Source organism: Vombatus ursinus, unplaced genomic scaffold (genome assembly GCF_900497805.2).
Source record: "Vombatus ursinus unplaced genomic scaffold, bare-nosed wombat genome assembly UNPS02014845.1, whole genome shotgun sequence".
Classification (NCBI taxonomy): Eukaryota; Metazoa; Chordata; class Mammalia; order Diprotodontia; family Vombatidae; genus Vombatus; species Vombatus ursinus.
In genome coordinates, this window is record NW_020954623.1 from 5,116,084 (window position 1) to 5,128,881 (window position 12,798).

At 45.2% G+C, this 12,798-nt stretch overlaps 1 protein-coding gene across 4 annotated transcripts in view; it reads left to right on the plus strand.

Moving 5' to 3' along the window:
• JAKMIP3 (Janus kinase and microtubule interacting protein 3) overlaps positions 1-12,798 on the plus strand; it is a 123,914-nt gene that overhangs the window by 93,585 nt on the left and 17,531 nt on the right. For 2 of the 4 annotated variants that reach the window (XM_027840504.1, XM_027840506.1), the window contains exons 12-15: positions 5,313-5,375; positions 10,070-10,168; positions 10,800-10,898; positions 10,996-11,055. In XM_027840504.1, the coding sequence (XP_027696305.1) occupies positions 5,313-5,375; positions 10,070-10,168; positions 10,800-10,898; positions 10,996-11,055 (321 nt within the window). The remainder of the gene's footprint in view (positions 1-5,312; positions 5,376-10,069; positions 10,169-10,799; positions 10,899-10,995; positions 11,056-12,798) is intronic. The other 2 variants (XM_027840505.1, XM_027840507.1) reach the window with 1 other exon arrangement.

The window sequence follows — 12,798 nt, forward strand, 5'->3', positions numbered from 1 at the left end:
CCTAAGCCCTATTTTGCCCTTCCTCTTCACTGTGACTCTTAGGACCCTTAGCTTCCTTTGTGATTTGGCTAAATTGTCACCTCCTGCAGAACATTTTCCCTCATCTCTCCTCCTGCCATTGATCACTTCGTAATAACTTACCAGTTAACACATTGAAACCCTCAGTAAAATGTAAGCTACTCAGAGAGGGGTCTATCTCACTTTTGTTGTGTCCACCATGCCCCACACAGTGGCTGGCACAGAGTAGGTGCTTAATAAATGCTTATGAATAGAATTGAATTCACGAGCTGTAGCCATGGAGCTGTCTTGGGTGCTGAAGATATATACTCCTCCTGAAGATGCCCAAGGGTAGGGTTCCACTTTTTACCTTATTCCTAATACTCTGAGGATTGCTCTGGCTGCAGGGCTCCATTCTGTGTCATCAGGGAGGGCTCAGAACCTGTTGTGTTGCCAGCATCAGTAAGGTTACTTTTTCCAGATTCTTTCCTTAGGACTTCTCTGAGGAGGTTCAGCTGCCACACCTCTGCCCACTTAACTCTGTGCACTCTGTCTATAGTTTATCCCCATTGTTCAACAGCTTGCTCCCCAAAGAGCTTCAGGCTTAGAGAAGCCCCTGTTGCTGCCCTTCTGGGTTCTTGATGGTAATGTTCCACGAGCCCCATCAAATCCATCCTGCTTCAAGGTTTCAAGAGCACTAGCATTTCATTGATTGAATGCTCCTCTTCCTCCCCCCACCCCCACCACCATGCAGCTCCTGACCTCTCCACACCACAGAAGACCACATCCATGAATTTCAGAGACCAACAAAGATCCTGCCTCTGGCAGTCATCCTTCTGTTAATGAGTGCCTGCCTTTGGCCAGGCTGGTGCTGGGTTGACAGAAACAGAACCCATCTCTGGGCAGAGATTGTTACCTCTCCAGATAGGCAGAGGCTGGGCTAGAGTCCAGTCAGCCTTCAAGAGTCCAAGTCCACTTCCCTGAAAGAATGGGCCACTCAAGGAGGTGATCAAGGGAGACTGACCCAAAGGCCACCTTCCTTTGAATCTTTGTTTCCAGTTCTAAACTTAGTTTTCTATCCATGTCAAAACAATTCTATTCATTTGAACATAGCCCAGGTCTATATCCTGTCTTGCTCAAGTTTTTCTCATGGCTTTTTAAATGTGGAAGAATGATGTCCACTAGGAGCTCTGTCCATTCTCTCAGCCACTTCTAAAGCCCATCATCAATTGCCGGCTGAGTGAGCAACTTACCTAGTGCCTTATAGGTGACAAGGAACTATTACATCCATTGTCTGATGGAGCTGGTGCTCACAGCTCATTGGGAGGTGGCCAGTGCAGAATTATCATCATCCCCATTTTACAGATGAAGAAACAGAGGTTCAATCAAGGTAAGACTTGTCCAAAGGTACCCAGATAATTATTGATAGAGTTGAGGTCAGAGGGTAAAGCTTTCGCCCCCTCCTGAATCTGGGGCCTTTCCAGTGGAACATAATAAATAAATAAATAAACAAATAAATAAGTAAATAATATATCAGGAAGGAATCCAGGCATCAAATCTACCCCAACCCCTGTCCACTAAAGAAGATGAAAGCAAGGCCCAAACACCCTCCCCTCAATCCCTGCCAGGTATGGAGGCAGCAAATAACAGAACCCATATTTAATCTGAGGAGGTTGGGGAGGAGCTCCAGCAGTTTGGGGAGCTCACCTCTCCTAAGCCTGGTTAGCTGTTCCACTTTGACACAGCGCTGACTGTTAGGAAGTTTGCCTTCTGCTCCTAGTTCTGCCTCTGGGGACCAGCAGAACAAAGCTAAATCTCTTTTCTATGTGAGATATCACTGGTCTATTTTTTTTTTTTTGCTTTTTGGTGAGGCAATGGGGGTTAAGTGACTTGCCCAGGGTCACAGAGATAGTAAGTGTCAAGTGTCTGAGGCCATGGTCTACCTATTTCCAAAGTCAACTTTTCTCCAGGCTGAACATCAACTAGAACCTTATTGGATCCGAACATGTCATGGACTTCAGGCCTTTTACCATCCTAACTGCTGTTCTCTGTACACTCTCCAGCCTATCGATGGGTTTCCTAATGTATGTGATTTCAGAAGTGGGCAGAGTGTAATCTCCTGAATCCTAAATTCTCAGTCTCTCTTCATACCATCTATGATGACATCAGGTCTCTTGGCTACCATCTTGTACTGTTAACTCATCTTGAGCATTCAGGACGCTGAAACCTTTGTCAAAGGCAATGCTGTCTAATTGGTCCTCCCTTCTGTTATACATAGATGGTGGTTTTAAGAAACAGAACTTAGTATATATGCTCATTAAATTTACTCTTATTTAATCCACGAAACAATTGTTCAATTCTGTCCAACGCTCTATCCAGTTGGGCTTTTTTTAGATCCTTACTCCGTCATCCAATGTTAGCTATGCTTGCCAGCTTTGGGTCATCTGAGAATTTATGTTTCCTCTGTTTTAAGGTGCAGCATCAAGCATAGATCTGGGGTTCTCCACAGGAGACCTCCTTCCAATTTCACGTTGAAGCATTACTGACTGTGCTTTGAGCCTGGCTATGCAGCTTGTTCCGAATTCACCTAAATGCACTGTCATTTAGCTTCTATGCCTCTGTCTTTTCCACAATGTAGCATGAGAAACCATGCTGCATACTTTGCTAAAATCCCAATTTAACAGTCTACTAACCCTGTCAAAAAAAAAAAAAAAAAAGGAACCTGAATGACTCTGACAACCAGAACCTTTTCTTGAGGAAACCACGTTGGCTCTTTGCAATTGCCACTTTATTCTCCATGTATATGTATCTACTAACTGTCCTTTAAATTTTATGTTCAAGAATTTTGACAGAAATCAGAATGAAGGCAATTCTAATTCCATTCTCCTCTCCTTTTGGAAAATGGTCAGAATTGAACTCTGGCCAGCAGCTTCTCCATTCTGCATGGGCTTTCCCATGTCCCTAATGGGGGCCAGGATTTTTTTACCTGGACATGAGGCTCACCTGCACCAAGTCACTTTAACTCAAGTGAGATGACTGATGTATGTCAAGGACATTGCTGCCTAATTAAGCACAATTCTCTTTTTCATTGCCATCAAGGGCTCCTTGTTATCTCTCTATATATCTTAGTAACAAGTCAGTTTCTTCCAGCCTGTAGGTCATTCTTCTTGGAAGGGAAAATAGAAGCAAAATAAGCCTGGAGCACCTTTTTCTTCACCTCATTGTTGGTCTTCATCACCCAAGCACAGCACCCCCCCGCAAAAAATGAGGCATGATTTGCCATTAGCTAGTTTGCTAGAATTTCTATAGCACTTTAAGGCTTGCAAAACACTTTACAAATATTATCTCATTTGATCCCCACTACAGCCCTGGGAGGTAGGTGCTAGTGTTATCTCCAGTTGACAGATGAGGAAAGTGAGGCAAACAGAGCTTAACTGACTTGCCTAGGGTCACATAGCTAGTAAGTGTCTGAAGTGGGACTGAGCTCAGGTCTTCCTGCCTCTAGGTCCAGCACTTTCTCCATTGTGGCACCACTAGGTTGGGATTAGAGGAGCCATCTTCTCTGGGTTACCCTGATCTCTTATTTGTCTCGATATTCCTCAGGCTTTCCCTGGAAGTTAGGCTCACCAGTCAGGAGTTTCCAGAGTTCTCACTGGAGAGTTTCCTTTTTGGAGAATCCCATGTGAAAACATCTTTGCCTTCTTTCTCAGTGTTCATTGGAAAGGCCACCTACATGTTAGGCAGCAGATCTATGGGCTCTTGGAGAATGCCTTCTCAGCTCAGTGGACACGGCACCACATCCAGTTTGCCAATTTCAGCTAGAGCCTCCATGCCAGTTTAGGACTAGCAAAGACCCATGCCTGTGACTTGGCTGCTGCAACATTGCCACCATGTGGCCACCAGCACAGGGACAAAGGGACAAAGATGCTTTAGGAGAGATTAAATGCCTGCAGATGATGCTCACGTATAAACCTGTGTGCCCAAGTCATTAGGTCACTAATTGAGCCTATAATTTCTGCACACTTTATAACAATTTACCAAAGAACACAATTTATTTACTTTCCAATGATCTCAAGTGAAATTCCTAAGAATGAGGTGAAATTTTGAAATGATCTCACAGATGTCACATCATATTGTTCATGGAAGAAGGACAAGGCCAAAGCACCTGGGGCAGTGGCCAGAGAATTTTTCAAAATGATATCTCACTAATTTGAGAAAAAATACATTTTTCCCAAATGTGCTTTAGGAGCTGCCCAAACATGCTTAATTACACAATTCTCCTCAAAATGGATCAGAAACAAAGTTGTTAGCATCTAAAGACAATCAGTCAATCGATTGATAAACATTTACTAAACACCTACTACGCTTCAGGCACTGAGTCAAGTGATGGGGTACAAAAAGAGGCAAAAAGGTAGTCCCTGTCCTCAGGGAGCTCCCTGTTTAATGGAGGAGACAACAAGTAGGCAAACAGATACCAGATAGGTGATCTACAGAATAAATAGTAAATAATTAACAGAGGGGGAAAAAAACCCAGCACCTTAAGAGGGGTTAGAGAAGCCTTCGCATAGAAGGGGGCTGTGCCCAGCAGGAGGTAGAAGGCACAAGTAATTAGATTTTATGTGCCGGGGATTTCATGTGACTCAGTTGGTCAATTGACCAAACCAAATGTTTTACCTTCTAGCCATTATCAGGAAGAGAAGAGTGTGTCAGTTAGACTAAGTTTGTGGGTGAAGGTCTTAGTGAAAGAAAGATGCCAATGTGTTTTTCAACACATTCTGCCCAAGTCAGTGATATACTGAATTCCTACACAATTCTGTGAGGAGCTCTGGGATCTGAAAAACACCCTTTTTTGTGACTTGCACTGATCAGAGTGAGCCATTCATCTCTTCCCTCCTTGACAGACTTGATATCTCAGGTATCTCCTGGAACATGCCCCAAGATCTATAACGGGCCCTTTCCAGAGCCCAATTCTAAGCCACATGGCCACTTACGTACACTCTGGGCTTCAATCTGTCACCTTGTTCCATGCCAGAGTTGTCAGGCAGTTTTATTTAAAAAGATCAAAGTTCCTGAGTGATACCTCCCTGGGCCAGGAGTTACTCATGGGGAGATGATGACTGTCAACCTTGGGTGTCTCTCTCTGACTGGGAGTTGTTATTTCTTCCATGGGAGCAAGCAGATATTTTACAAGCAAGGCAGATGTTAAATTGCTTCATTGCAGTTTTTATTTCCCTCCTGCAATGTGACTTGACCTTGATTTTGGCTTCCTTACCTGAAGCCATGTTTCTGTCTCACAATCAACTCTTGTTTTTAAGGACATGAAATGGATAGAAGAGAAGCAGGCTCTCTATCGCAGAAATCAAGAACTCATCGAAAAGGTACCGGGGACCTTCATTCACTCTGCCATCCATTCATCCATCCATCCATCCATCCATCCATCCATTCATTCATTCATCTAGCATTTACTAAATGCCTAAATGGGCTTTACCTTTTGGGCAAATTAGAAATGATGCCCAGGGCCCATGGGAAGGGGATATATGCCATTGTTGCACCATGGGACAGTGATTTTTCTGGAGAATTCATTCTAAAGCTGACCCATCTAGGATTCCTTTGGAGAGATAACATGATACACTGGGAAGAGTAGAAGAAATCAAAGGACCTGGTTTGAATCCTGACTCTGTCACTTACCAGTGGGTTACCTTGAGCAAGTCAGTCCTCTCTGGGCCTTAGTTTCCTTGTGCCTAAAATGAGGAAGTTATGCTAGATGACCTCTCAGGTTCCTTCCAGCTTTACCTCTGTGATCCCATGCCGTCAGTAGTCTCACCTTCCTCCCATCCCCATCTTGTGTCATCTGGTCTACATTACCGATGAACGATAATCTTTTTGTCTGCTCACCTCTCTCCTCAGCTCAACTTTAAGCCCCCTGAAGGCAGAACCTAACTCTCTTGTCCATAGGATCCTAGGCACCTAGGACTTAGACATCTCTGTTTATTAGGAACCAGCAGATAGCCTTGTTTACAATAGGTGCCCAGGAAATGTTGCTGATGGTAGTGATGACAACGATATGACATATCCACTTTCCAAATTCACTTGGACCTTTGGAGGGGAGAAGATCATGGAGACAGTGAATCCATCTATGTTTAGCCATTTTCAATTGTGTCTGACTCTTCTTGACCCCATTTGGGATTTTCTTGGCAAAGATACTAGAGCAGTTTGCCATTTCTTTTCCAGCTCATTTACAGATGAGGACACTGAGGCAGATAGGGTTAAGTGACTTTTCCAGGGTCACACAGCTAGTAAGTATCTGAGGCCAGATTTGAACTCAAGTCTTCCTGACTCTAAGCACTCTATCCACTGTGCCATCTAGCTGCCTTGGGTAAATCCATCTACTCTTCAACTTATTTGTTTAAAATTTGAATCCTTTCAGTGGGAAATCACATCTGGATCAAGAGGAAGAGAGAGGAGCTCAGTAACATGCTAGCTGCCATGAGGAAGGCTGCTGCCAAGAAAGATTAAGCTGGACCCTGCCAACCTTCCCAACTTACCCAATAAAGATTTGAAAAATAGAAAAAAATTTGAATCCTTTCCTAACAATAAGAGCTATCCCAAAGTAGAATGTGCTGCCTCAGGAGGTAGTGGACTTCCCCTCCTTGGAGATCTTCATCCAGATGTTGGACAATTACTTGTCAGGCATATTGTAGTGGGGATGCCTTTCATGTACAGGTTGGTCTCAAGGCTGCTGAGGTTTCTTCTAAGTCTCAAACTCCATGACTCTGTGAGTCACTCGTTGGCTGATTCTTGACAAAACAAAGCTTCAACACCTGGCAGACTCTTAGTCTTCCTTCCTAGAATATGTTTCAGACTTCACTAGTCTTTAATGCTAGTAGTGGTTTAAGCTATGGTATCCTTTGGCTGTGGGATGATGGGGTGACAGTAACAGGATTCCCATCAAGAGCATGCCTCACACAAGGCTGTCCCCTTAGCAGCTCAAAATATTTTCCTCTTATCAGTTGGAAAAGTTATACTTTGCAAATCTTCAATCTAAATAGAAAAAAGTGTTAGAAACGGTCTCTGAGAAAAATATGTAAAATTGGCTATTTATATTTACAAATTTAACTTTAAATGAGCACTTTGTAAATCTTGAATGAAATAAGGTGTAGCAAGTGCTTAGCAAACCTTAAAGCACTAGGTAAATGCCAGTAGTAGTAGTAGTAGTAGTAGTGGTAGTAGTAGTAGTAGTAGTAGTAGTAGTAGGTGGCTATATCAACATATATTCATGTAAGTAGAGCAGAGGGCTCTGCAGCCCCTGACAACTGGTGTTGAGCCAGAGAAAGCAGCCTTCCTAAGGTAAGGGGTCACACCCTTCTGCTCCTGAGTTTAAAGGCTGTTACTCTCCAATATCCTGGAAGCCCTAAACCCAAGAGACTCTGCAGGCCATCTGGATGTCTTTCTTCCTGTTCCAATGACTCTCCCAAGGGGTTCCAGCTTCAGCCTCACCTTGTCTTCTGGAGCTGGGAGAGATGGCACCAACATATTCCTTTTTGAGAATTTCATATTTTATGATGAAATTAACAGTTATCAGTAAACATGAAGGCTACAGCATACAAAGAACAAAAACAGATTACACATGAAACTGATCTGTAATGAAGAAGAATTTGGGTTTTTAATGTATATTCGATTTAACATGGTAGTAAAAGAAAAGAAAAAACAAGCTGGCTTCATGTCGCCTTCTGAAATTCACTTTCAAAAAGGTTAAATTGGTGCTCTAAAGGCAGTCTCACTCAATACTCAATAGCTCCCTCTTCCTCCACCCCAACAGAAGTCCATCATTGTTAGTCAACACTTCCATGAAACCCGCTGAGCTAAGCAGGTACTTGACAAAGAAAGTATGTTCATTCCCATGGCTTTTGGATTTTAGTTTTCCATTTTCCACAGTTCTGGTGGGGAATCTCTGGCTGTATTATTAGCAAGTTCTCCTCAGTCATGGTCCTTTGAGTGTACTCCAGATATGAAGTCAGACATGCCTGAAAATGATCCCTGAGTCCCATTGACATCAAAGAGACCATCTTCGTGACCATGGGGGACCCCTGGCACTCCGAAAAGTCTGCCCACTCTTGGGACTATCTTAATATGTTTCCAGGAAGCAGAACAGTCAAGCCTTCCAATTAACCTCAGATCTGCTACAATCACATAGAGTCAGATAGTCCTTTCTGAACTCTTGCTCAGAGCCATAACTAGGGTAGAGCAACAGGGACTATGCTCCAGGAGGATGAAATTTAGAGGATGTTAACAACCCTTGCAAGTCCTTGCAAGAAATAACAACTACTAGTATCTCATTGACAAGAATGAGTAGTTATAGGAATCAGCGGTGGCTGCTTGTCACCATCTCCCTCCCCTCATTTGCTTTTGGAAGCCCATTTCATATCTCTTGCCTGAAATGCGTTTTATGCTATTTATTTCATGCACATAAATCACTGGTGTGTCCTTATAAGTATCTTAATTTGAGCTCCTCCTTGATCTCACCCCCAAAGAACTGGCCACCAGATGGCGACTATATTTCACCACAGCAATTCTTGAGGACTGCCTATTTAAGTGTGGCTGTGGATGTGTGGGAGTGGGGAGGAGTGGGGAGGAGTGGGGGGGGGCAGGATCTGCATTGGCAAAGGACATAGCCCTACCGAGGAAAATGTGAATTTCTGATGTGCCATTCAAACAAGGTATTGCCATCCCTTGGGTGTGGCCTGAATAGAGCACTTCAGAAAAAAGTGCCAATTAGTTATATTAATTAACTACCTAAATCTAAATATTATCCACAAGTGAAGTAAATGATTAAGAATCACTACTCATTGAAGACAGACTTGCCTGGCAGGGGGCAAACCACGCCCAGTTTCCTTTGGTTGCTCAGACAATAGAATTTAAGAGGTGGATTGGGTATTAGTGATCTGCAGGGGTGCTTCCCGCAGTCAGGCCAAGAAGTCACTCAGGGTTATTAGATTGAGGACTGTGGACAGGTCCTTTTCATATTCTCGGTTAACTTCCTCCTACCCCTCCTCCTCAGATTCTTTCTCCTTCTCTTCTTACGCTTCAGTTCCCTTAACTTTGTGAAGATGGAGATAAACTTTTGTAGTTCTATAGAAAATAAAGTCACTGACTTAGATCCAGACAACGATTTATTCAGCAAGGCTTGTGGTTGCAGATATAAATTGAGTCCAAGGCTCTTAGTTAGCACGAGGACCCAGAGGCTCATGGTTCTTTGGCTTTTATACAACCTTTAGCTAGTACAAGAGGGGAACAGGAATGCATCAGCTAAGCTGTGATTACATGATGTCATATGCTGATTTCTCATGAGTGGGGCTTTTACAGAAAACATTTGACAGACACAGAACTCAAAGGCCAGTGAGAGGGAGTCACAAAATGGAGTCCCTTAGACCTAATTAGTCATCTCCATCATGCCCTTTCTATTTATGCTTCTCAGCTGGTTGCCTACTGACAGGGTCTCTATTACTCACCTCTATCCTTCTGTCTCTCACAGAAGGATGGGATTGGGAAGTCTGCTTTATTGCTTTACTGAAACAAAAAGCAGATTGTCTTAGGAACAGGTAGCTTAGGACCTCCCCTGGATAAACAGTGGGAGAATTTGCTATCTGGACTGTTGGTGGCTCTGATCCAAAGGGGTTGGGAAGCAATGACTCCAAAGTCATAAGGCATATCAAGTGCTTCACAATCTCTAGGGGGCTCTAGAAATGACAATGCCTATCATGCTCTGCCAATGCTGGGAGTCCCGAGTCAACCCTAGGAAGTCACTGGGTGGGCTGGCCTCTCTTCCTCTAGGAAGACTAGAGCTAACCTTTGATGTGCCTCAAAATGCAGGCCATGTGTGATCACCTGGTTACACTCTGTTCTCTTTTGTATTTTTTTTTGTGAGGCAATCAGGATTAAGTGACTTAGCCAGAGTCACACAACTAGTGAATATCATGTGTCTGAGGCTGGATTTGAACTCAGGTCCTCCTGACTCCAGGGCTGGTGCTCTCTCCACTGTACCATCCAGCTGCTCCTCTGTTTTCTCTTTTAGATAAAGCAAATGGAGACAGAAGAAGCACGACTAAAACATGATGTCCAGGATGTGAAAGATCAAAATGAACTCTTGGAATTCCGGATCTTGGAGCTGGAGGTAAGTGCCCAGCCCTAAGAGAAGCTGTCTGGGCTCCCAAGGCCACTAGGAGGGGCAGCATCCTCTTCAGGCCAAAGCTCCATGAAGACCAAGGTGGGGAAGGGGAAAGGGCTCTTCAGAGATCCAAACATGGATTCCCATGGCTGTCCCTGACTGGCAGGGCTGATGTTTCCTAGCCCTCATGCTCAGTCCTTTGCTGGCAGCTGATGACCTCCTGACAGTCAGTGCTAGACAAGACCCGTCTGCGATGGATGGTGGCAAAGAAGGGCGAGAAGGTGTCCGCTGCCATCCAGTCCCTATTTCAGGCAGAGCTCACTAAGAGTTTAGCCTGCCCCTTAAAACACTGAGGCATGCTGCTGTGTGAGGCACAATGGCTGATGGAGAGCAACTGCCTGAGAACCCCCAGGGTTCCCCGTTGCTTTCTGCACAAGCCGATTTTCATTAGGGATCTGCTGGGTGATGCCGAGCAGAATGGTGAGAACCTTTGCAGAATTCCCCTCTTCCTCTGTTTCATGTTCTGTGGCCTTCCTTCAGACTAATGTCACACCTGAATACCCATAGTCCCTGCGCATGGTGGGGCCAGTAGCAGAAATGCGCCACACCCAGAAGTCTGTCTTGTTTTTAATTTTAGGAGCGGGAAAGGAAATCCCCTGCTATCAACTTTCACCATACACCTTTTGTGGATGGGAAAAGCCCCCTGCAAGTTTACTGTGAGGCCGAAGGCGTCACGGTCAGTAGTGCCCCTTCCTTCCTGTGCTGCCTTCCCATGAGCCACCCTGACCCTCCCAACTCATTCTGGATGCTTTGATTTTTCTCTGGCTGCCCAGGATATCCTTGTGGCGGAGCTAATGAAGAAGCTGGACATTTTGGGGGATAACGCCGTAAGTGTATGTTCCTTTACTAACTTTGCATGCTTTGGCCCCTCAGGGGCCTTCTCTCCCTCTCTCCCTTCGTTTTGCCATCCCTGCCTCCATCCAAAACTCTCAGGGACTTGGAGCTCTGCTTCCATGACACCTCTGGCTCTTGTCCTTAGGTGCCCTGCTGGAGAGTGGCCTCTTAGGGCCCTTCCAGCTCTTATAGTCTAGGACTCATCAAGGAAGAAACATCTGTCCTCAGAATTCAGGTTGCCATTTTGTTTTGCATCTTCATCTTGGTTCTAGGGGAATTTTTTCTTCTTTTTCCCTGCACATGTTCTGTGAAATGAGCCAACTCATCCCACACCTGGCCCATTGTCCAAGGGCATTGGACTTTGGAGGCAAAGGGAATGAACACGGAGCTTTTTGTAGTGCTTTGAATGCATTTAGTTTTCCTCCCATTATTTTTGTCTAATTAAGATTTTGTTTGTTTTTAGATTCTGGATTTCCACGGCTGCTTTGTATCCCCCCTCCCAGGCCCTTTGCTTCTCAGGGGGCTCTGCAGCCGGCAGCAGAAATTCTCCACTATCCACCTCTCAATTACTCCTGGTAACGGAGAAGGAGGGGGGCAAAGAGCTTGGGTTAACAAGATACCCAGACCCTCCCCAGGTCTCCTTTTGGCTCACAGGAACTCAGCCTTCTTCCTAACTAGACTTCTCATGAGGCATATTCCCAGGTAGTCTCATGTGTGAATCTGAATTTCTTTCCTGCCTGCTCCTGTCTAGCCCATAACAGGGAGGTCAAGGGCAGGACCTAAACATGGACCACATGATGGAGGAAGAGAAATGAGGGCCTTTGGTCAGCCTTCAGTGAGAAACCAACCCTGGAGTAATTGAGAGCTGGCTGTATTGCCCACGCCCTAAGCACTAAACGATGCCCACAGATCAGTGGTCCTGCCCTCGACGACCTCCCACTATGGAGATCTCAGGGGAAGAGCCACACGGGCAGTCTGGAACCAATCACTGCAGGCAGGGAGGGAACTGGGTGTGACAGAGGAGTGGGGCGAGGCAGACAGCCGGCTTCAGAGAACTCTTGGGGTTTTTCTAAAGGTGTCGTACTTTATCTCTGGCTCCCACACAACGCTCCTGGTTCTGAGGGATGGGCCACTTGGGTTGACAGAGCCAAGTTAAACATGCCTCTTGGAGGAAAGTGCCCCTGAATCAGGGCATTACAGAGCCTGGACATTGACTGAGAAATGGGAAGGCGCACATGCTCAGAGAGAGACCTAGAGCTCTGAGTTGTGCAAAAGTAGCTTGCCTCCCCGCCTCAGCCCCCTCAGCTCCCTGAGACCTCCCAACTAGCGCCAGCCAGAAGGGTGCCAGGTTTGATTTGTCCAAAAAGCTGGACAGACTGAACACTGATGACCACTCAGCAGATGTGGCCTAGTGTTGGGGGTTCACCCTGCTGTGTCTCTGGCTTCTGCTTGTTGGTATCCCAGCACCAGAATCAAGCTTAGAGCTGGAGGAGCCCATCGAGACTGTCAAATCCAACGCCCTTATTTATAATGAGCGAACTGAGGCACAGAGGGCGGAAGTGTTTGATCCAAAATCCCATGTCTGGTTTGTGGCTGGAACTCAGGTTTTCTGCCTCCTGGGCTTGTGGTCACCTACTTCCTCCAAATGTGTGTTCCATGATTGCGTCACAAACATTCACTAAGCCCAGCCAAAGCTGTGTTGCACAGAACGTCAATATGTGTGAGATCAGGGCTTCTTTTTC